General features: G+C 41.1%; 1 protein-coding gene across 4 annotated transcripts; it reads left to right on the forward strand.

Annotated features, from left to right (window-relative positions):
- The first annotated feature begins 418 nt into the window (after positions 1-418).
- Positions 419-19,345, forward strand: zc3h4 (zinc finger CCCH-type containing 4). 4 transcript variants are annotated; one of them, XM_061877570.1, is made up of 14 exons: positions 419-774; positions 3,785-4,100; positions 4,179-4,286; positions 4,356-4,554; positions 4,914-5,053; positions 8,676-8,754; positions 11,824-11,948; positions 12,062-12,175; positions 12,300-12,411; positions 12,497-12,606; positions 12,679-13,139; positions 15,833-16,080; positions 16,172-16,354; positions 16,424-19,345. In XM_061877570.1, exons 1-14 carry the CDS (start codon positions 695-697, stop codon positions 18,058-18,060), a joined length of 3,912 nt encoding a protein of 1,303 aa, XP_061733554.1. In that variant the 5' UTR covers positions 419-694; the 3' UTR covers positions 18,061-19,345. The 4 variants fall into 4 exon arrangements, with proteins under 4 accessions (XP_061733554.1, XP_061733555.1, XP_061733552.1 ...); XM_061877571.1 differs by having other exon boundaries at positions 15,836-16,080; XM_061877568.1 differs by lacking the exon at positions 419-774 and adding an exon at positions 794-1,809.
- The last annotated feature ends 6,250 nt before the right edge of the window (positions 19,346-25,595 follow it).

Raw genomic sequence — 25,595 nt, forward strand, 5'->3', positions numbered from 1 at the left:
CTAAGCGGGTGCCTTCTATGTTAACGTTACCAGGTGTATTTATCCCTGAGCGTAGACTTACGAACAATTTCAGGATTTTAGTCCAAACAAAATGATTATTTTGGATAATGATCATATATTTGTATGTCATTGTTTGGCTGTGGTATTTCAAAGTGCCTAATTAAGCTATTCACGTTGTTATATCGCAGAGAGAAATTATGCAACTACGAATATTTTGTTAACAGTTTCAGTTTTATTGAATATACGTGATCTCATTAACTCTATTAGGGTATGCATGATTATTAACCGTGTATCGACATGTACTGTGTTGGCCGTCAATTTTGTTTGCCTGTGAGACAAAATAAAGGATTTATTTTTTCAGTTTCACTCGGTAATGTCCGTGAGAGGCACATGAGACCGTAGATGTGGTGACGTCATGATCGGAAAAGCCCGGCCCATTTTTCCGCGATGAAGACAGTCAGCCATTTTAAGTGTTTCAGTCGTCATTTCACATCGCTTCAGTAGGACGGAGAACGTCTGGACTCAATTTCAGCAAATTTCTCTTACAACTGTTATGGAGCACTGCCTACTATGAACTGAAATTCAACTAAATCCAAAACCTAGTAGATCTCTGTGAAGTGACGCATAAGCCAGTAGTTTGCAGTGTCGAGTTTGAATTTTTGGCACCTTCATGTTAGCTAACGGTTAAGAGGAAATGGCGGTGGAAAGCATGACTGTCCATCCAAACTCCCCAACTTCCAACCACGAACACAACAGTCTCCTGACTGACGAAAGGTCGAGTAATTCTACAATCATATTTCAATGAAACTATTCATTTGTCCTGTGCTTTTAACACAAAAGCCCGGGATGCATTTTTCCTTTTTTTTGTCAGAGGGATTAAATTCGCCTTTTTCTGGAAAACGGTAACGAGGTAACGAACTGTCCTGACACGACGTCGCCAACTGGGAGGCCAAATAACGTCTGACAATAACGTTTTCCCTTATTTTATTACGTTATCCCACTCGGACGGTTAAGCGACTCAACGCGGAGGGATAATGACGACCAATATGAGAAGGCCCGAACCTCCGAAACGTTATTTTCACTTCAGTCAACTTCGACGAATATAAGACATGGTCGAACGTGTTGCGTTAAATAACAAACGATTTTATTTGGTGTGAGTAGATTTCATTTGGGTGTGGCAAACACACTACTTTGATAGGTGTGTGCCACTTAGCCACGTTAGCTCGACGCTAAGCTAACAGCTAACTGCTTTCATAAACATCCTTGACTTTGTCGCGCGTTACGTCGCATACCACGGATTTATCCACGCTGCGCACGTATATTCAAAGTTCTTCCAACATATCTTTACTAACCAATTACGACACAAACGTCTTACTGGAGGATACGGTATTGGCACTATACATTACATTATGATAATTAAACATTTTGCAGAAATATGGCAATTCCATTTGCTAGTCAAACACTCTTAAATTCCCAAGATTGGAGTCCTTTCTATGACGTCACCGTTAAGGTTCATTGGAAGGGCATGTTAACTAACTCCTAGCTAGTCTTAAGATTGTGTTGTTTGATTAACACTTCCAAATAGACTAGCCCCAAATATGTACCAAAGTTGTGTAAAATGTCTGCAAAGCATCCCAGAAGTCAAACACCAAGCTGAGTTTCGACCTAACCCCCAGTTCCCAGTTGGCAAATTGCAATGTGTAGTTTAGTCCAATTTCCAACACCCACTAACTCCTCCAGTGACCCCAAGTTGTTAGGGGGAGGACTTTTAATGGTTGTGTTTACAAAATATGGAGAAAGCCTGTCACAGTAAGTATCCCCCATTTTTAATCGTGGCCCTTGTCTTTGTAACCGCTATTAGGTTCTGGACACATTCTGGAGCTATTAATGCCTCTTTAACCAATGTGCATGGTGTGTCGGGCAGAGAGGAATAATCTTGGGCTCAGTTGACTGTAAAATATATATTTCTGATTATTTGGAGTAGTTAATAACACTTGTGTTTACTGTCATTGCTATGAAACATAGCTTCCCCACTGCGCCGTTTTAGTCCAGTTGTGTGTTTGTCAAATCATTGACTATTCAACCCAGCTGTCAGTCTCTGGGCAGGGATCTGAAAAGCCAGGTGTTTGCACTACTTGCTACTTATTAGCTGGTTTTCTTGGCCTGCGGGTGACATGAACATGTAGAGAGGCCCTTAGTTTGTCAATTTGAAGTTACCCCTTCATAAAAGAGTCAAATCCTAGTGCTTTAGCTTGAAATAGTTATTTGTCATTAGACCATCCATCCATCTTCAACCGCTTATCTGAAATCGGGTCGCGGGGACAACAGCTCTAGCAGAGAACACCAGATTTCCCTCTCCAGAGCAACATTAGCAACTTCCTCCTGGGGGATACCGAAGCGTTCCCAGGCCAGAGAGGAGATGTAATCCCCCCATCTGGTCCCTGGCCTGCTGCGGGGTCTCCTCCCAGTGGGACGTGCAACGAGGACCTCCCTAGGGAGACGCTCGTGAGGCATCCGCATGAGATGCCCGAACCACCTAAGCTGGTTCCTTTCCAAGCGAAGGAGCAGCGGCTCTACTCGGAGTTTCTCTCAGGTGACTGAACTTCTCACCCTATCTCTAAGGGAGATGTCAGCCACCCTTTTGAGGAAACTAATTTCGGCCGATTGTATCCGCAACCAGTGATTCTCAAAATGTGGTAAGGGGCTCCATCTAGTGGTACGCCAAATAATTACTTAATCTAATATTCGAACACAGTATTACTGTTCAAACCGTGTGTAATGTTACAGTGGCCGAACATATTAAATATACTGAGTAATAAAACTTGTGCCTTCACTTTAATGAATATGTAGGCTTACTACGCTACTGTATTTTAATGTTGGTCATTATGGTGGTACTTGGAGAGCCAAGTTTTTTCTGGGGTGGTACTTGGTTAAAAAAAAAAAGTTTGAGAACTGTTGGAAGACAAATAGGGCAACATAGGTGACAGGGTGGCAAAAGTGCCTAATGCTTACAGTTTTGTGTAAGTGAATTGATAAAGTTATGAACTTTTATGTTATGTCAGGCTTAAGTTTGCAACTTCCTATTAGATACACATGTTGTAAAGTGTCCCTGAGCAAAATACTGAATCCCAAGCTGCACGTGAATCTTGTCTTTTATCTGTGTTGGCCCTGCGATGTGTTGGTGACTTGTCCAGGGTGTACCCTGCCTTCCGCCCGTTTGTAGCTGAGATAGGCACGAGCGACCCCAAAGGGAATAAGCGGTAAAAAATGGATGGATGGAAACTGCACCGTCAATAGGAGGGCAATCAGGTGACAAAGTGTGCTTTGAAGGAAGGGCATTATACAAGTGAAAGGGATGGATAGTAAGATGTTAAGATCAAAGATATCGACATAGAGCATGCTTGTAGCCTTCTGTAGTGTTTTTTGCAGTCACCAAAAGCTGAGTCAAAGCCTTCCTGCAGACAGCGCAGGGGAAAGCAAACTTTGTAATTGTCAATTTGTTGCTAATTTAACCCCTCTGCCCTCATCCATGCCAGTAGTGTGTGGCTGTCATGTCCCTCAATGTCTGTCCCTTCAGTCAATAATGAGAAACATTGAATAAGACATAAATGCTTGTTTGATAAAGTAATATTTGAAGACACAAGACTAGTTGTTAAAGTCAATGACTGCAAGTTTATTCATCTACTCTATATCCTGATAGTTTATTTAACTCTTTGAATTATTGTCCGACATGTTGCTTTAAAAATACACAAATTTAACGTTCATGTCGTTCCTGTCGGGGTAGGCACGAGGATGGGGAGCTGGAGGAGGGCGAATTGGAAGACGATGGGGGAGATGTAGTGATGGGAGGCGACGCGTCCGCCCCAGGAGTAGTGGGAGGTGGCGATGACGTGGTCGACGAAGCAGGTGCAGGTGGCGGCGCGGCAGGGGATGGAGGCGCGGAGCGACCCGCGCGGAGTAAAGAGCGCCACGCGAGCAGCGAGCCGGACGAGGAAAGGTCACACCGTCGCAAGCGCAAGAGAAAGAAGGAGAAGGAGAAGGAGAGGGAACGAGAGCGGGAGAAGAGGAGGGCCAAGAAGAAACGCAAATCCAAACACAAAGTAAGAGTCGTCATGACGACCCAAGTTTTTGTAATTGTTAGCGGGTTCCTCCTCACCAACCCCAATTGTCTCCTACAGCGCCACGCGTCGTCCGATGACGACTTCTCGGACCTCAGCGATGACTCTGACTACTCTCCCAGCGAGAAGAGGAAGTACAGAGAGTACAGCCCCCAGTACCCGCCCACCGTAAGTCTCGTAAACGCTGCCGCACTGTCCACCTTCTTCTTCACTTGATTGGTCAACCCATCTCTCCAGTCGCACGGAGGCTACGGCGGCTCAAAGAAGGGCGGCTACATGAAGATGGACAAGCAGGGCTACGGTGGTTACGACGGTTACGAAGAAGACAACTACGAAGGAGAGGAAGAGGAAGACATGGGGGATGGAGAATACGATGACTATACCAAAGAACTTCACATGTACCGCAAGTCCAAGGAGGGCGGACGAGGCGGACGAGGTGGGTGCGAGGATTCGAACGGCGTGGGTGGTACTGGTCTGCATTATAGTGATAGGGTAGCCGCATCAGTGATGTTATTGGCATGGAGTATTGTTCAGAGAAAGTTGCGTTGATTCGGTGTGGACGATGGAAAACCGGGGCAGTGAAGCCAACTCGCTGAGGCGACGCTTGCACGGGGAAGGGGAAAGCAAGGCGGAAGTGTCGGCTGTCATGTTGACGTCGGGGCAATGTGAACCTTGAAGTAAAATGGAAGCATTTGTTTTTAGTGCAGCCCGTCAAATCAAAAACATTTCGAAGTTAGCATGTGAGCTGCACTATTGTTGATGAAGCGATGTGACTAAGTTGTCTTGTTACTGCAGGGGGCAGAGGTCGCATGAGGAACATGAGATGCCGAGGCGGAATGAGGGGTGGACGACGAGGAAGAGGAGGCAGCAGAGGAAGAGGACGAGGTGGAAAGATGGGGGATGATGATGGAGATGGTTATGGGGAGGACATGGACGTGAGTGTTGTCATAATCTTCCTAAATTGTAATAATACTTCTCTGAACATTTCCTGCCTGTTTGAAATCTTTTTTACTTTAGCGGTATTTTCACCTACCATTTATATATATCTTGTATTTTCTGTGTAGCACCAAAATAAGTCATTTTAGGTTGCAATTCATACAAAACAGGTGTTTACATTGTGCTTTTAGTAATAAAATTAAACAACTTATAAATCTAATAGGGGTGCAAGGTGATTATTGGAATTATGACGATTTATGACGTCATACAGATAAATCTGATAACACTAAAAAAAATAGCAACAATAACTATTTAAAAAAATTGCTCCAAGGGGAGATTGTCTATATTGTGCTGTTAGGGTATGCAAATCAAGCGCTCCTTTTCTCCTACGTGCCTTTCTGTAAACTGGATGATATGGCTGAAAACTGTATCACGATATAAGTATTTTATATCGGTCGATATCGATAATTATTTATATTTTCTATGACCTATCAAGAATAAGGACCGAGAGAAAAATATAATAAATGAAAATTTTTTTATATAAAATGTAGCCTTCCTCTTATAATGCTTTTAGCTGTCAAGGCCGTAAAGACTTGTCAACACAGGCAAGGAAAACAAATGTAAACACAATTCTAAAATCACATTGGACACAATACTAGAACAATAACCTCTTAAAATGATTATGGTGAATAAAAAAAATATGTAAGAAATGCTTAAAGTGTAACAAAATAGTGCAGTGTGTGAAAATGTAAACAGAGAAACCTAAGCTGGTGTTGTATTACTGATAACAAGCGTCTTGGTCTGACTCCAGTCGGTTTTAAAAAAAATAACTGCCTCAATGTCGAGGAGACTTTCCCTGTTTTATCGACAATTTCTTTGTTCTCTGTATGGATGTAACGCTATGGAAATTTCTTATCACGGTTATTCTGACCAAATTGATCACGGTTATCGTTATCGCTGTATTTTTAAATGTGCTCAAAATGTTCAAAAATTATTTATACTTAAATCTTTTAATCCAGTTTTATCAGAAAAACACAACAAATTCAAAATGATTTCCTTAGAAGAACAAACATTTTTGTTTATAAGAACACTGCTTGTACCTCAAGTAGAAATTGAATATACATGTGAAAACAACACAAACATTATAAACAAAGTAATATGGCAGAAACAAAATAATAATATAATTAAGTTAAAGTGAAAATTGTTTAAGTTAGCACCTTTTGGACGTAGGAAATAAAAACAAATGTAAGAATTTTCCAAATGTCACCCGATGGCCGTAAAACGTAATTGCACTTTTTGTCCATGTAAATAAAAAGGGTATAGTCATATATGAGATTATGGCCGAAATCATAATTGAGATTATTTTTTATTAATAGTGAAATTACAATTATTAATCTAGGTTTTTCAATTCATTATGTTGGGTAAAACAGTGTTGGGGTGTGAATGTGGCGCTATCATGTAATTTATATTGTCTAATAAAAAGGCTAAAAAATAAACGTTATCCATTTATTTAAAGTCTTTTTGTTAATTAATAGTATCAACGTGTCAGTTTTTTGTTATTACATTATGCCTTTATCTTGATTTTCATATTTTGATAGAAAGGTATTTTTTAAGATATGTACATGTACTAAATGTATGTCTATGTACATGCTGTATCGCAGTGGTTCTCAACCTTTTTTCAGTGATGTACCCTCTGTGAAATTTTTTTAAATTCAAGTACCCCCTAATCGGAGCAACGCATTTTGTTTGAAAAAAAGAGATAAAGAAGTAAAATACAGCACTATGTCATCAGTTTCTGATTTATTAAATTGTATAAAAAATACAATTTAATACAAAAATATTGATCATTTGTAGTGGTCTTTCCTGAACTATTTGGAAAAAAAGATATAAAAAAAACTTGTTTAAAAATAAACAAGTGATTCAATTATAAATAAAGATTTCTACACATAAAAGTAATCATCAACTTAAAGTGCCCTCTTTGGGGATTGTAATAGAGATCCATCTGGATTCATGAACTTAATTCTAAACATTTCTTCACAAAAAAATAAATCTTCAACATCAATATTTATGGAACATGTCCACAAAAAATCTAGCTGTCAACACTGAATATTGCATTGTTGCATTTCTTTTCACAGTTTATGAACTTACATTCATATTTTGTTGAAGTATATTTATTAAGGACTTTTGAATGGTTGCTATTTTTACAATATTTAAAAAAAATCTCACATACCCCTTGGCATACCTTCAAGTACCCCTAGGGGTACACGTACCCCCTTTTGAGAACCACTGCTGTATCGGGACAGATCCAATAAGAGTTTGAACAGAAATATGTCATATGAATTAACTATACACAATAAAACAACACAATGCTGTCACATGCATAGTTTTTAAAGTAATACATTTGTGAAATCAACAAACCCACAAAATGTAAAAAAATTGTTAACTTTTTGATATCAATATAAACACGAAGCAGTTTGACTAATGAATATAAAGTCTAATAAACAAGCTCTGTTCTTTAACAACACCATGTGTTGCACAACAGTTTGGCCAACAAAAATAAACAGAAGTGATACCTCTCACATGAAATACACAATCTTCACAGCCTGCGTTTATTTCGAAGAGATGACAAAACATTTTAGCAAGTATTTATGTTTGGAATACTGAAAAAGTTAGCAGTTAACTAAAGGACAAGCGCATATTCCAGTAAACACATTTAATACTTTATAAACAAGTCGTGGCAATGTTCCTGATACACCGCCTGCTGCATGTTTCGTCACGTTGTTAACTCTGTCACAGTGGCAGGACGGTGTGTTGAGAAAAAAATAAGCAACATAAAATATTTTTTCCTACACGGTATACTTTTAGCCTGGGACAAATGTTTTTGTTTCTAATATTGTCCAAACCTATCGTCATCTAATAGCAGCAGTGTGCTCCTGAACGCACGCTGAGATTACGAGGAAATGAAGCGAGGGAAAATGAAGTTAAATGAAGCGCTCCATTTACTCCGAGGGGAACTCCACAGAGCAAAGTCTGTGTAGTTGCTTTCCGCCATGTTTCAAGCCAAACGACGCTAGTGCGCATGCGCCGGCGCTGCTGTCAGTCCGTTTCCAGGAAGTAAGGGCTGTTGCTTAAGATACATTGATAAATGAGGGTTTTCATATTAACTACGCGTCTCTCGCGATATGTATTTATATCGTTTCATCTATCAGCCCCATAAATTCTAAAAATATTATATCAACAACAGCATGCTCTTTCTGTTTACATGGTCACATGTTTACAATTCGTTATCTGTGATTCTAGTTAAATGACACTTTTAATTTGATTTTGATTATTTTTAATGTTTTTGGTTATGAAAGTGTAAAACATAACTGCAAAGGATGAACTAATGCCATCTGCAACGCTGCTTGCATGAGTGTGTTTTATGATCACTGATCATCCACAGCCTTCACAAAAACACATACGTGCATGTGTGCACCCCGTATGTAACTGTAGAGGAGCGATCGCATTATTGTGTCCATATTCATAAGACACTCCACCAACTGCAACTCCAAAGCTGAACACTTTGTTTGGACGTATCTCTCGTACTCTGGATGGAATAATATTGTTCATGTGCTTCTGCAGTTTGATGACGACTATGACAACATGGGGGACGACGACTATGATGACTATCAGTACAAGAAGTCCAAAGACAGAGGAAGAGGTAAATCAAACCTGTTTTGTACTCTTTTTTTCAAAAATTTTTTTTTAAGTATCTTTTAAAGCCAAATCACAGTTTTACATGTTTTTGATATAAACATTCAGAGGCTCTGCATAGTTAATTAAAACAGTTCTTGTAATTAGTTAAAGGGGCTTTTTGGGAAACTTGCTCATAGTTAAATTTTTCAAAGCAAAAAAATATAACAAAAACAGCGCATTAGTAGTTTAACGGAACACTTTTGTTTTACAGTTGTCTATATTTTTCAGATTTGTCAAGTTTATGTAATATTTTTTACTGGCCCAAATAAAATGCTTGTTGTTTACGTCGGTCACACACCCTGTCTCGTCCTCAAGTATGCGCAGGGAGCTGTCACGCCAAATTTCTTCCCCCCTACAAACCCCCCACCCCTCCCCCACCCCCCCATTTACTTCCAGGTTCATGATTAATACAGAAGTTTTGTTAACGCTATATTATAAAAATATAACGCTATATTATAAAAATACAGAGGTTTTCTTAACTCTATATTATAAAAAATAAAAATTATAAAAACAATTTACAAACACAAGCTATTGGATGACGTAAGAGGAAACGTGAGGAAACATGACCCCGGAAGTAAATGCGTCATCCCATAGCCTGTTTGTAAAAAAAAAAAAAAAATTGTATTTTTTATAATATAGCGTTAACAAAAAGTCTGTATTTTTATAATATAGCGCTATTTTTTTATATTATCGCGTTAACAAATCGTCTGTATTAATCATGACCCCGGAAGTAAATGGGGGGGAAGGTTTTTGTAGGGGGGATGAAATTTGGCATGACAGAACACGCGCACATATACAAAAGCAGTCCAAGAGAAGCAACAAACAATTTGTTGCTATGGTACAATATCCATTTGATGATAGCTAACACTTGCTATCTAAATTGCTATTAGCTAACAACACCCGTAGCTAATGCGCGTGCACCTGTTACGTACGTTGTGTATATCATTATGTCCTAGAAGCCATAAGAGGGCTTGATATACTGTGCATAATACATTTTAAAGTTAGCACCCTCTAGGCATCTGTATAAATGTTGCAAACAGCCCCTTTAAGTCATGTGAATACCAAAGATTTATATCATGTTAGTGTTGCTTTCTGTTATGCGAGAGATGCATGTTACAGTCTCTTTGTAAATATGTGTTTATTGAATTTTTGACATTCACAGTCCATAAATACAGTTAAACACATGTCAAATGTTCTTTCCCCCCACAAACAAGTAACCCACAAAATTATATATAAAATAAAATACAAAAATAAAAAACAAATAATAAACTTAAGGGGGAAAACATGCATCAGTTAAATAATTGCAGGCAAATATTAACATGACATTCACAGTCCATAAATACAGTTAAACACATGTCAAATGTTCTTTCCCCCCACAAACAAGTAACCCACAAAATTATATATAAAATAAAATACAAAAATAAAAAAACAAATAATAAACTTAAGGGGGAAAACATGCATCAGTTAAATAATTGCAGGCAAATATTAATATGACATTCACAGTCCATAAATACAGTTAAACACATGTCAAATGTTCTTTCCCCCCACAAACAAGTAATCCACAAAATTATATGTAAAATAAAATACAAAACTAAAAAACTAATAATAAACTTGAGGGGGGAAACTGCATCAATTAAATAATTGCAAGCAAATATTAATATGAAGTCACAAACAACTGCACTCCTGAATGTCCCCAACATGGCGCTGCAATACATAAAAGCACACAAAAGGCTCATCAATTATCTCCTTTTCAATTGCTTTTCAATAGAAGTTAAATTTGGGATCAGTTTCTTTTACATATTTTAGGAAACCATCTATCCACTTCCTGAAATTTCAGAGAACAAAGATTAAATGTAATCCTAATTTTCTCCAATTTAAGGAAAAAGAGAAACTCTCTAATCCAGCGAGTGTGTCAGGGAGGTGCTGCAGCCATCCAATTTAACATAATGAGTCTTCTAGTCAACAAAGTAGTAAATGCTACCAAGTTCTTTTTGAATTTGCTAAGAGAAGATGATAGAGGTTCTACTACAAATAGTCCTCTTAGAGGATTTGGTTCAATCTTTTTGCCAATTACCAAAGACAAGGTATTAAAAATTAAAACATTCAGTCCAGTAACTGCACGGGAATGGATAATATTGTTTTTTTCGAAATACTTATTTATGGTCTACATAACATTTAATGGTGGTCCTTAGGTCCAAATTTTGCACAGATAATTTTTTGCAGACCATTTTCAAGCTACTTTCTGACTGTCTCTTCAGGGTGAAGTGAATTATATTTATATAGCGCTTTTACATAGTGAAACCCAATATCTAAGTTACATTTAACCCAGTGTGGGTGGCACTGGGAGCAGGTGGGTAAAGTGTCTTGCCGGCACTGGGAGCAGGTGGGTAAAGTGTCTTGCCCAAGGACACAACGTCAGTGACTAGGATGGCGGAAGCGGGGATCGAACCTGGAACCCTCAAGTTGGTGGCATGGCCACTCTACCAACCAAGCTATGCCGCCCTTTTGGATGCGCAGTTTTGTGGGCTGAACAATACGCTACTTTGTACTAGAAATTACAACAAAGGAGGATGCATGTGCATGTGCATGTGCATGTACGAGCTAGTCAGTTCCACAACAAGAGGATAGAGGAAAAAGAAGGAGCTTATTGATCACGCCATCGGGCTCGCACAAATTACTTTGGGTAAATTTCGACCTTTTATATGACGCTGACGTCACCAATGGGGAAAAACATCACGAAAGGGGAACATTTCAAACAGCTCGTTTCAAGGAAGTATGAAGAAAGGCAAGATTAGGCTTTTGCAAAATAGGTCTCCTTTAAGAGAATACACCTCTTGAACACAGTGGAGACTTAAACTAGGATGGAGCCACACATTTTTTTTACCGTAGGGATTTGCTGCTTTGTAGACCTATGAATATTCTTTTTAGGAAAACTATGAAATCTGTGGTGGAAAAAATACTTTTATCCTGTTTTACATCTGAATCCTGCGGAAGTTTATTCTATTTAAGACTATTGAATCTGTTTGCGGTCCAGGCGGCAGAGGCGGTCGAGGGAGAGGCCGAGGCAAAGGACGCATGATGAGGGGCAAAATGAGGAGCAGAGGGAGAGGACGGGGTGACATGGGCGATGATGACAACAATGGAGACATGGACAACGGAGTATGATCTCTATCTACTTGACTCACACATCTTTATTTATTACTCCGAAATGACAACAAATGTCTAATCTCTTCTTTGTTTTGACATGTAATTTTCTTCTGTGTGCTTTTCAGGATGGAGGAGGGGATATTGGACCAGGAATGGGCAAGAGGAATCAGCATGACAAGTACCAGGACAAGAAAGGGAAAGCCATCTGCAAGTACTACATTGAAGGGAGATGCACCTGGGTATGATAAAAACATCTAACACTTTTAATATAATATGTTTTATCATTACATATGGTTGCCAGCTTTGGCACAAAAGTCCAGTCCACAAAAAGCAGATTTATTGTATTCCTTCTTCAACCACTAGGGGGACCATTGCAACTTCAGTCATGACATTGAGTTGCCCAAGAAGAAGGAGCTGTGCAAGTTTTACATCACTGGATACTGTGCTAAAGCCGACCACTGCCCTTACATGCATGATATCCTTTATTGATGCCTTACAGGCAACCTTTTTGATGAAAAATGTTTCATAAACTTTGTGTTTCCCCTTAATGCAAACTTTACGTGAATTTCCCTGCAAGCTGTTCCACACCACAGGAAAATGTGTCAACGGTGACGAATGCATGTTCTCCCATGATAACCTAAATGAAGACACCCAGGAGCTGCTGAGCAAAGTAACGCCCACTCACTCACGAGCAGACGATTACATTTCATGTAACCTAATCACTTCATGTTGTTATCTTTAGATGCTGGCAGAGGATGCAGAGGCTGGAGCGGAGGACGAGAAGGAAGTGGAGGAGCTGAAGAAGCAAGGAATCAACCCTCTCCCCAAACCTCCACCTGGTGTCGGCCTCCTCCCCACTCCTCCTCGTTCGGTCCCTGTTGATGGGAATGGCGGAGCGGGAGATTTTGGAGGCCCTGCGGCCGGTGACTTTGGGGGTGTCCCTGCTGCCAATCAAGTGTCCACCGCCCCCGTGGCTCCATCCCAGCCTGGATCGGTTCCCAACCCCTGCATGGGTGCTCCACCTGTACAAAACCTTGAAGAAACTTCTTACCAAGGAGTGCCCCTAAATCCCAATGGGCCTCCGCAACACATGGGCCTTTCTCCTGCTGGTGGTGGTGGAGGTGGTGGCGGGAAGAAGATCCCCTCCCTCTTTGAGATCAAAGTGCAGCCGACAGGACAACTCGCTCAAAAACTTGCTGTCAGGTGAGTCCACGCTCATTAAGTTGCTTCATCTTGACTATTTGTTTTGATAGGGGTCTCCCTACCTTCTTCACTTTCCATTCAATACCGATATTGCAGCCTTGAGTATTGGCTGATATTTATCCGATACGATGTCTGCTCTATTCATACATACTTTTTTTTACTTTTTTGTAGTGTGGAATGTTAGGAAAGTTTGATAAAGCAAAATTAATCAGAACGATGGAAAGTATGAAAAACACTAACCTATTAGTTAATATAGCTGTTTTTAAGTTTAAAAGGTCAACATATGCTAAGCTAGCTAAACCAAACATCCACATCTTAGCTTTGAGTTGTAAATGACAATGAGAAATTGTGTTATCTAATAATGTATCTCATGGATAGTGATGCAACGATATCAAAATATCACAGTACTTAAAGCCACGGTACAATATTATTGGGGTATATAAAAATAAAATACTTTAAATGCCGTACTGTGTAAAATGAAATAGTGGGATTGTTAATGTGTACAGTGCGACAGATTTACTCGCAAATGTGTCTAAAAATAAACTGTGCGAGTTAAAAAAAAAACCTGTCGCACATTTGCGAATAGGGGTTTCAACCCTTTCATCGCATTGTTCCTAAAAGAAATCCATCCAAATTTCATCCAACCTAGAGTGAAATGTCTGCCCACCTGTATAACATGTTTAAAATACTCTCAAAACCGGCATAACCATATGGCAAGTGATTGACGTGGAAGTGATCACTCAGTGCGTGCTAAAAGCTGTACCCCTTCCTCATGCGCCATGCATAGAGGGGAGCAGTGCTCCTCCTAGTTTACACACTTGGGCTCTCAGCCCTCCCATCACAGAAGAAACACGTACCTAGTTAGAGGAAATGGTGGTGAGAACATTCTTCTCACCACCTTAAAACTTGACACAAACTGCGCTGCGCTAGTAACTACAAAGGTCGGAGGGAAAATGGAACAACAAATCAATGATAGAAGTGACAAACTTGCCATTCAAACAATACCCAGTTTGTTGACAAGAGCATACAGCCGTGGAATCACATTCAGCCTATTTATGAAGCTCAGGTAACATAAACCAGTGAAAGATTCAAAAGAGCTGCCGTCAAAGTCGACAAACTACCGCTGCAAACCTGCTAAGCAAACAAAACAGTTTTAACTTAAACTCGCTGACGTCACGAGGCAACAGGCGCCGCCTTTTTAAAGGGACACACGCACACACTGAAACGTACTCCTCTGCAATATGCCTGTTATTTGAAAGTTTTGTTTAAGTAATGCAATTCTTACTTTCCCTAGTAAGTAATTACATTTGTTATTAAAGAGTAATTATGTTAGTAATTTAATTTAATTAATTGTTTGTCAAAATAATAAGTAACCATAATTATTTATTTTTTTCAAAGTAATTTTCAGAAAACAGCCTGTCACACAGTCTTGTGAAGCAGCAAGCAGGTTGGTGTTCCTGGCTAAAATCTTTTGCGTATGTCCTATAATAGTGTTTATTGTAGGAGGTCAATTATTTTCGTGTTGCTACTGATGTTTAAACATGTCCTCTTAAACCAGGGCACTTTATTTCACATGTTGTTCTTTTATGTTTTTATTAACTGAAAATCCAAGCATCACTAAATGTTTTTAAAGAAGATTGGAAATAAATTTGACTTATATTATTTTCAAGGCTTTTCTTTTTTCTTAGCTCAGAACACCTCTAAAGTTGGGAATTTATTATACAAAACCTACTTTTCTCACTTGTTGGTAGTTGTTTTTGTGTATTTGGGATCCCCATCAGTACCAAAAATTTAAAGTCAAGGCATGGTGAAGCTATTTAGTTACATCAACGGATATTTCCATTTCTGGGTTAGTTTATAGGCCAAACTATATCGATATATGAGTTTTGATCCATATCGCCCAGCCCTACACTTGTGTTAGCGACAGTCCTAGCACAGTTCAGTTTAGGGATTTTCTCTTTGTGTGAGCGTTGCAGGAGGCTTTTATCATGGCATTGTGTCTATATATATATATGAGTGCCCATATGTATGTTGTTTAAGTGTTATTAATGAAATTGTGATATTTTAGACATTTCATATTGCTACTAATTTTTTTCTGTGCTACAAAAAAATGTATGTGCTACAATTTTTTTTCATTTATTAGCATCGGTGCTACTAGGGAAAAAGCTGAGCTTACAGTGCGATATAAACACACTCTCTGTAATTGAACACAGATATAATGCTAAAATGACGTTGATCTTAGCTGGCTTCATCTTTTCCAGGTGATTGTAGCTTATTAAGTTGCTTGGGCGAGTAGCAGTTGCTTTTCCTCGGCACCATTTGTCTTGACATGCAACACTCTGGATGAACGTGGCGCGTTTTATTACCTTGCCACACTTTGCCCCGGTTTATTTGTCCGTTTGTTAGCCACATAATTAAAAAAAGTTCTAATCAGATTTTGAAAAAATCAATTCCTATATCTACTATGAAGTGAAACACATTTTACCCTCTCTTTCTCTCCACGCCCCCACATGGCGAACCCATGCAGCGCGAATAATGAAATGTAATTTTTACAAGATGAGACGGCCAGTACGAAATGATCTGCGTGCCAAAAACAGTCTTGATAGGAAAGGAGACACTGGTTTATCCGAAACTGAGAAAGACCAGAACCTTTTAACAATGACGGAGTTACCAACTGCTGTGCTTTCTCCTAGAAGCCAGACACCCAGTAGCAACCAGGCAGCGACCCCCGCACCTGGGGCTCCCCCGCCCTGCTTCCCCACGCCGCCAGGAATGATGTCCCCTGACATGCAGAACCAGGGGCCACCCATGATGGGAGGATTTGCATCTGGAGATTGCCCTCCACATGGGGTCGCTATTCCTCCTCAGGGTGGAGGGAACTACTTCAACAATTTCTTCAATCAGCAGGAGGGTATCAAGATGGAAGGAGTGATGGAAGAAGGTGAGAAAGTTTTCCAATAATTCATAGTGACAATGACGTTTCATTTTCTGAGGTCTGACGTCTCTGTCCCTCACACCCAACAAACCTTTAGGAAGCAAATTTAGCAACCAAGAAGATGCTGCTAATGGAGCCAACCAAGGAGGAATATCTGTCTCGGACCTCCTGCCTCCAGCACAGCGCGTCCTCTTCATGAGGATCCAACAGAAGCAACAGGAGAAGGATCGAGCTCGCCGCATGGCGGATGGAGGCACAGACAAAAGCAGAGACACAGAAGGTAAATGTTGACATGTCCGCCGTCTTTTCGGCCATTTTTGAAAACCACTCATTAGTGTTTGTTGTGCAGGTGACTCAGGGAACTGGTATTCCAGTGAAGATGAGGATGGTGGTGGCAGCGTGACATCCATCCTGAAGACCCTCCGACAACAGACCCAGGCTCCTCAAAAGTCGGAGGCTCCAAGTGACCCCCGCCTCCAGAAGGGGTCCCTTGGTAACCCTCCGGCTCGCCCAGCAGACCCCCGCTTGGCTCGCGACCCACGTCTGGCCCGTGCTGCTGAGTCTGCTCAAATCGCTGACTCCACCCACCTCACACCCCCTTTGTCTTCGTCTGGGCCACCGGCAGATCCTCGGTTAGCTCGTCTGGCTGCTGCCTCTGCAGGCTCCGTCCCCCACCCGGCTATCGGTTCCAAGCAAGAAGCACCACTGGTCTACAAACCACCGCCTCTCACAGCGCCGGCAGAGGAAGAGGAGACAGAGCGAGTTCTTCGGGACAAGCCGGTACCGATTCCACTGGACCCCCTCATGGGCATGGCTCTGAGAGACCCTCGCTCACAGCTGCAGCAGTTCAGCCACATCAAGAAGGACATTGTTCTACACATGCCGGGTTTCTCCAAAACCATCACTTGGTCCCCAGAGGACCTCCTTCCTCTTCCCCTCCCCAAACAGGACCTCCTACCACTTCCACCAGGTATTCCTCCAGTACCTTCCCTTGACCCGCGTCTGTCCCGCAGCCAACCGCAGCTCCACTCACAATCCCCCCCTGTACTGCTCACTTCCTCCTTGGACCCCCCTCCCTCCTCGTCGTCCTCCCTCCCAGACTTTGAGCTGTTGTCTCGTATACTGAAAACTGTCAACTCTAATCCTTCTCAGTCCTCCTCACCTCCCCTCCCGGTCCCCCCTCTGGCACTGCTGGGACAACCTCCTCCTGCTCCCCCCGTACCCACAGAAAAGCTAGTTGATCCCCGCATTGCACGTAAATCAGCTGTAGACCCTCGCCTTCAGCCGCAAAAGTCGGCCCTCAAACAGCCTTCTGAACCTGTCCCCCCTCCCCCTTTAACCTCTGCAGTGTCCACATCCAGTCCCCCCCCACAGACTATTGCCCCCTATGACCCAAGGCTCCTCTCATCTGGTGGAGCAGGGCGCAGTGTTGCACCTGGAGCACCAGGGGGAGCCAATGTACTGAGCAACATCAGTCTATATGACCCAAGGACTAACAAACCAGGAAGCCCTGGTACCGCCAGTGGCCCCAACAACTCTCCCAACTCGGCCAGCACAGAGTCCCGACTCGGAGACTCCGTAGTTAGTAAACCCAAATCCAAGGAGCCCTTGTTTGTTCGGAAATCTGCGTTGGACCAGCCTGAGCCGGAAAAAAGCGGAGAGCAAGGCACTGACAGGTATAACAGCTATAACAGACCCCGACCCAAACCTGCCCCTTCGCCCAACTCCACCGCCCAGGTAGGACCTGCCAGTGGTCAAGGTGCTCCCGGAGCACCCGCAGACCAGGCTCCCGCGGGAGTCCACAACCTCCCGGTGTCGACTCTATTTGGCGTTGTGAAGCAGGCGAGCAAATCCGGCGGCACAGGCAGCCCGTTCGGAGGCAACAGCCCGGCCCAGGCGGAGCAGAGCACTGCCGAGATAGACAACGGCTCTTTGAAGGACGTTTTCAAAGGCTTCGACCCCACGGCCTCGCCCTTTTGCCAGTGACCCGCATGTGTCTCTGTGGGCAGAGGACATGTGACTGGACTACATGTTGTTGATCCAACATGCGCGCACACACACACACCAGGGTGTGAAAGACCTCGGAGATGTGGGATAGTGAAGAGTGTATTTTAATCAGTTATTGTATACACTTCTAACAGCACAACTTGCGTTTTAGCATCAGGTCATTACCTCACGTCTCACTTCCACAGTTTAGATTTTATTTTGGAGAATCGTCAAACTGTTGGCCTCATGTCAGTACTTTTGAAAACCCCAATCTTTACTATCATATGACTTCAATAATTAGTTACTATTAGTCACTCTTTACTTTATATATCTAAATCTTCATTTCCTTTTTTTAATATTTATTTTTCTACTTCCATGCACTGTCCATGAATGCTAAATCTTTTAATGTTTGTCACATCAGCAGTTTACGTGTCATTCCTCCATGTCAGTGCTTTCAAAAGAAGGCCTCAACAACTGATCTTTCATCTTTCTTTCCCTCAATCCCCCCACCCCCCATCCTACTTGCCCATTTGGTATGTAGCTGAGAAAGGAAACCTTTTTGTTTCTTTTCCTCACCAAGGAGCGTCACAGGTGCTTAGTCGAGGTGGCTGAGGTCTGACAGGAGCGTCCACACGTCAGCTTTCAGCCACTTTTATTCCTGTTACTCCCGAGTGGAAACCATCTTGTCTGCGGCGTTTTCGCTGGCAGTGTGACAATCACAAACGTAGTTTTACCGCCGCTGAGCAGCAAGAACACAATTATGTCTGGCCGTCTCTCAATTGGTGCTCTTCCATACTAGCGTTTTGAGTGCACAAGTGAATGGACTTTAACACTCAACATGCTAATTATGGAAGTGCGTTAAGTGAGACACAGCATCTGCATCTGTGGCGGCTTGGAGCAAACCGTTCATGTAAGCGACGCTCTGGAATGACCTGCAGAAGACAGGGCTTTGTAAAAAAAAAAAAAAAGGTAATTTTAATTTATTTTTATACTCTATACTTCTATACTTGCCATTTGTAAAAATGTTGTAATTGTTCAGATGTAATGGCGTCAGCAGGGGAGAGAGGAAACATTTATTTTTTGTTCTGTCATTCAAACAAAAGGCAGAGTCTCAGGCGTGTCAACCATGTTATTGTTGATTTTTTTTCTTCTCCAGGCTTTGTAAATCTGCTTCATGGTTTTCTTTTGCAATAATATCAGTTTGACCAGTTTGTCTATGGAGGGGTGGACTTTTCTAACTGTACACTGTAGGTGAGTATTTAAATAAAGATATAAATAATTCCAACAGATTCAACACAGTTTTTTTACTCTTTAATGCATGTGGCATTTGATTCGCAGTGAGGTGTGCCCCAGTTGTTTAAAAGGTATTTTTTTCCAAATATATCTTTGTGGTTTTAGTTGACCAACAGTGTTATGTGATGATGTGATCACCCTATTTAGCCAAGTACCAAATAATCTTTGGTCAACTGTGGCGTACGACTACAGAAACATCATGGCTCCAGAGGATGTGCTGATGCTGAGGTTAACAACGTAAACTTCTCTGGAGATCTTGTGTTGTGTACTTCATTAGTGTCGTGTCAACAGGCGAGGACGTCACGCTTGCCTGTGATTGGCTGACTTTGCCTTTCGATCTTTTGTCTCCAGCGGCGTGCGCCTTGTTTCTCTTACTCGCTGTGATCCCTCACTTGACACTTCCTGTTCTCCTCCCATCCTGCCACGCTGGCTCCAGTAGGACTGGTGAGTATTCATCCTGCACCTCAGAGATTTCCTCCCTTATGGAAATCACCATACTATAGATGCACCCACTGGCCACTACAGCAGGTACCTTTGGGCACAATCAGAGAGGAGCCAAAAAGTCAAACGCCTTTGTAATGTAAAGATAATATGGAAGGAAATTTCTCAGATGACCACTATGTATCTCACTGGGTAGCCTCCTATCATATTTTAAATAATATCAAATTACATATACCAAAAAGTCTGCCTCTGCAAAGATCATGTTCAGTTAATAATTTAAAGTCATTGTATTTTTGCATCTTTCTCATCGTTTCCCACAGGACTCGCAAAAATGTTATGACATTGTCTAATTAGCATAATTGGCTATTGCATGTAAATCTAATTTCTAAAAAGGCTTTACATTTTTTTTTCTGTGTTTGCTGTTTTTAATGGTGGTGGTTTTGTTCCTATAATATGATCATGTTCCTCAAATAGCACCCGGACTGCACTTTGCACATGACAAAAGAGTTTAGCCAGGCCCTCTCGAAGCACCATCGCTAGTCATGACTCCCGCTAGTCATAGGCTGAGGTGCACGCTGCCACACCTCACACATGCCCTGTACTTGTGGAGGTGCACTGCATGTCAATTAATACTTCACCTTTCATGACCACATGTATTTAAATACATAGTAAATAGTAAATGAATGACCCAAGAAAGACTTCTGTAGTATACATAAGGGTCGGTACCAACAAAATCTAAATACATTTAACGTTATATTTACATTCGTAATATCGAGAGGGGTCTAAATACTCTTCAGTATTTCATAAGGCACTAAGTTGGCAACACCGATCCCTCCTGCTTTTCTTATTCTCTGGCAGACAAGGTGCATATGGGCTGTGCTTAGAAGTGCAGACATAATGCATGCCTAACAGGTTATAACAATTCCAAATGTGGCGATCCAAATCTATATTTCTGATTAATTCATTTATTAAAATCCAAATTTATTTGGGGTGATCCAAATCTATCATTTGTGCCGATCCAAATCTGTATTTGTGAAAATCTAAATGTATTTATGGCCATACAAATCTAAATTTGGCGATCCAAATTTATATATGTGGCAATCCAAATCTACAGTGCATCCAGAAAGTATTCTCAGCACTTTACTTTTTCCACATTCTATGTTACAGCCTTATTTCAAACTAGATTGATATCATTTTTGTCCCCAAAATTTCCCTTATGTATGTACTTAGGAAAACTTATGAGTAGGGGATAAGTCAGCGTTTTATCTTCAATACATTTGCAAAAATTCCCCGCCCCCCCCCTCCCAAATTAAAGACAAAACGTTTTTACATTTTCATTATACGGTATTGTGTGTAGAATTTTGAGCACAAAAATGTATTAATGTTTGGAATAAGGCTGTAACATATCAAAATATAGAAAAAGTGAAGAGTTGTGAATATCTCCCGAAGTTCAGATGCACTGTAAACGCGGCGATTTAAAGCTTTGTTTGACGATCCAAATCAATAGCTGCGGCAATCCACATTTAGTTGTGGCAATTCAAATTTTTATTTGTAGCAATTCAAATTTTTTATTTTTGGTAATCCAAATTGTATTTGTGGCGATCCAAATCTATATATGGTGATCCAATTATATATTTGTGGTGATCCAAATATATATTTGTGGCATTTCAACTTTTTATTTGTGGTAATCCAAATCCATTCGTGGAAATCCAAGTTTATACTTGGCAATTCAATTTGTTGCGATCCAAATCAAAACTTGTGGCGATCCAAATGTATTTATGGCGATATGCACAAGTAAATGAATGTATGGGAAACTCATTCTAAGAGTTTCTTCATTTGCTCGTTTGATTACTTTCTCAGCTAAATCAACTCATGGGCATGTATGCGGTGAATTTAGAGCTATATGGACGCATATGTCTGCCTGCTACATCTTCGATTCATAATCTCCTTAGCCGAGGCTACCTGTCGGGTGCGTACATATATTTAGAACGTGTGATCCTCTTAAGACCTTTGCTAGGGATTTGGCGATTGATGAAAGAACTCCATGCTCGCGGCCTTGCAGGGGGAGTCAGGTGATCCGGTGTATAAATAGTTGCAAATTCCATTTAGGGAGTGGGTCATGTGATCCAGGAAGGTAGTTTTACTTTTCTGGGTTGTTCATTTACACCACAAGTGATTGACTTTCTAATACAAACCCAGTGTGACTCCTGAAGCTGCTCACCTTCGAGGAATCTTAGGTGTTGGCAGTGTGTGGCTTCTCAAAGCAGCCAAATCTCACTTCTTTTTGAGTGTCGTCATCGTAAACATTGTGCCTTTTTCTCCGCAGTTGAACTATATTTAATCTGCTTTGACTTTGTTGTCATTGTTCAGACAGACAACTTCCTGAGCACGATGAGTTTCTCAGAACATTTTAGCAGGGCTTAAGGCACTGCAGTGCACCATTGGATTGGGAACAGTGTCTTCTTGTGTCTCCAGTGCAGTTGTCGCACAGCAAAGTCAAATGTGTTCAGTTTATGTTTTGTTTTTACACATTTTTGCAGTGCATGAGAGCTGCTGTCTACAATACTTTTTTTCGTATGTGCCGCAACAGAAACTGTAGAGTTCCTCCTAAATTGGTGGGCACTTTCAGATTGGGAACCCACCAATGTGGTGTATAAATGGAGGCTGAAAGGAAATGTACAGCTTATCTCTTGCCACCAGGCACAAGAACAGTTGTGTTAAGTACTGCATCATGCTGTGTCTGTCAATCAAAACTGAGCATTACATCATTGTGTGCCCAATGAAGTGGTCAGTGAGTGTTTAGTGGTTGCCTCTAGGAGAGGGTTAACAGAGAACATGTCTGTTGATTGTGGCCTGTTGCGCAGTGACATCAGTTTGTTGGCATGTGTGTGTGTGCGTGCGTGCGTGCGTGTGTAAATGCATGCCTATATACTGTATCTGACACACATAATTGAGTTTAGGAAGACAAAAAGCTTTTTTAACAATCTTAATGTTCACATTCTCAAGTCATAAAAAAGTCAAAATGTCACCTCTTTTTCTGCCACTTTGAAGACAACTGTTAGAGTTTAGAGGTAGGACTGCAGTTCAGCGGAGGATTACGTCAACATTTTATTGCCGGACAAAGCAAGACACTGAATGTTCTGTTAAGATTAAAAGGAGCATGTTTTCCAGAAAGTCATTCATTGGTTGGTTGACAGATGTTTGGTTAGACACTTACTGTCCAACTGTTTTTGTCAGTCAGTGCTTCTCAAATAGAGGGGCAATACCAGGAAATATGCTTTATCAGTATCATGCAGTGTCATGCTTTAAAAGCGTGCCCATTGTAGCCACTCATCCTGACCTCCTCGTTTTGATTTAAAAAATCAGCAAAAAATTGTATTGTTCATTTTTGTTTCGTAGGTTAGTGTATTACATATCGTGCTCCTGAATTAATGTTGCTGATTAATTGAATTTGTCATTATTTATTTAGATTATTTAATTAAATGTTTCAGTATTAAATGGCTCAAGTCGGTCAAAAACATTTTGTTTCAATAAGGAAAACTTTTTTTTAAATTTCAGGTTAATTGATGCTCTTTAAATTTGTCTGTTACTGACTAAAACAATATTAATCAATCAATCAATGTTTATTTATATAGCCCCAAATCACAAATGTCTGAAAGGACTGCACAAATCTTTACGACTACAACATCCTCAGAAGAACCCACAAAAGGGCAAGGAAAACTCACACCCAGTGGGCAGGGAGAATTCACATCCAGTGGGACGCCAGTGACAATGCTGACTAGAAGAAACCTTGGAAAGGACCTCAGATGTGGGCAAACCCCCCCCCCCCCCCTCTAGGGGACCGAAAGCAATGGATGTCGAGCGGGTCTAACATGATACTGTGAAAGTTCAATCCATAGTGGCTCCAACACAGCCGCGAGAGTTCAGTTCAAGCAGATCCAAGACAGCAGCGAGAGTCCCGTCCACAGGAGACCATCTCAAGCGGAGGGGGATCAGCAGCGTAGAGATGTCCCCAACCGATACAGGCGAGCGGTCCATCCTGTGTCTCGACTCTGGACAGCCAGTACTTCATCCATGGTCATCGGACCGGACCCCCTCCACAAGGGATGTGGGGACATAGGAGAAAGAAAAGAAGCGGCAGATCAACTGGTCTAAAAAGGAGGTCTATTTAAAGGCTACAGTATACAGATGAGTTTTAAGGTGAGACTTAAATGCTTCTACTTAGGTAGCATCTCGAACTGTTACCGGGAGGGCATTCCAGAGTACTGGAGCCCGAACGGAAAACGCTCTATAGCCCGCAGACTTTTTTTGGGCTCTAGGAATCACTAATAAGCCGGAGTCTTTTGAACGCAGATTTCTTGCCGGGACATATGGTACAATACAATCGGCAAGATAGGCTGGAGCTAGACCGTGTAGTATTTTATACGTAATTAGTAAAACCTTAAAGTCACATCTTAAGTGCACAGGAAACCAGTGCAGGTGAGCCAGTACAGGCGTAATATGATCAAACTTTCTTGTTCTTGTCAAAAGTCTAGCAGCCGGATTTTGTACCAACTGTAATCTTTTAATGCTATACATGGGGAGACCCGAAAATAATGCGTTACAGTAATCGAGACGAGACGTAACAAACGCATGGATAATGATCTCGGCGTCTTTAGTGGACAAAATGGAGCGAATTTTAGCGATATTACGGAGATGAAAGAAGGCCGTTTTAGTAACGCTTTTAATGTGTGACTCAAAGGAGAGAGTAGGGTCGAAGATAATACCCAGATTTTTTACCGAGTCACCTTGTTTTATTATTTGGTTGTCAAATGTTAAAGTTGTATTATTAAATAGAGGTCGGAGTCTAGCAGGACCGATAATCAGCATATCCGTTTTTTTGGCGTTAAGTTGCAAAAAGTTAGCGGACATCCAATGTTTGATTTCATTAAGACACGCTTCCAACTGACTACAGTCTGGCGTGTTGGTCAGCTTTAGGGGCATGTAGAGTTGGGTGTCATCAGCATAGCAGTGAAAGCTAATACCGTATTTGCGTATGACGTCACCCAGCGGCAGGATGTAGATGCTGAAGAGTACAGGGCCAAGGACCGAACCCTGGGGAACTCCACACGTTACCTTAACATAGTCCGAGGTCACACTGTTATGGGAGACGCACTGCATCCTATCAGTAAGATAAGAGTTAAACCAAGACAGGGCTGAGTCTGACATACCAATTCGTGTTTTGATACGCTCTAATAAAATATTATGGTCGACGGTATCGAAAGCAGCGCTAAGATCGAGGAGCAGCAACATAGATGACGCATCAGAGTCCATTTATGTTAATAAAGTTGTTTGCTCTAAGTTGATCTATATTTCCTCTTTTTTAATATAAATAACGATACAATGTTTTGCAGAGTTGCAATTATGACAATTTTATAGACAAATTATACTATTTATAAGCCAAGCGGAGAGAGAGTGTGAAATATTTTCCTCTTCCGTGGCGGTGCGGGGGAAATAAATGAGAATCATTGAGCAAAGAGAACAAAGAAGTATAATTACCTCACTTAACAAAAAATAAATATTGTCATAAACTATTTTTTTATGGAAACTAAAAAGAGACAAAAAGTGAGCTGAAAAGATGAAAAGCAGAAAGAATATGTTAAAAAATGCAAATGAACTTTCTTCTGTTGCCTAAATAGAGGGCTATGTCGGTAAAGGTTAGATCTTTTGTCATTGGAAAAAATGGCTGGTCTCCCAAATCCCAATTAACACCTGAAAACTTGCTAAATTTATCACTAGTCTATCTAAGTGTTTGAATGCTC

The sequence above is a fragment of the Nerophis ophidion genome, linkage group LG18, assembly GCF_033978795.1.
Source record: "Nerophis ophidion isolate RoL-2023_Sa linkage group LG18, RoL_Noph_v1.0, whole genome shotgun sequence".
Lineage (NCBI taxonomy): Eukaryota > Metazoa > Chordata > Actinopteri > Syngnathiformes > Syngnathidae > Nerophis > Nerophis ophidion.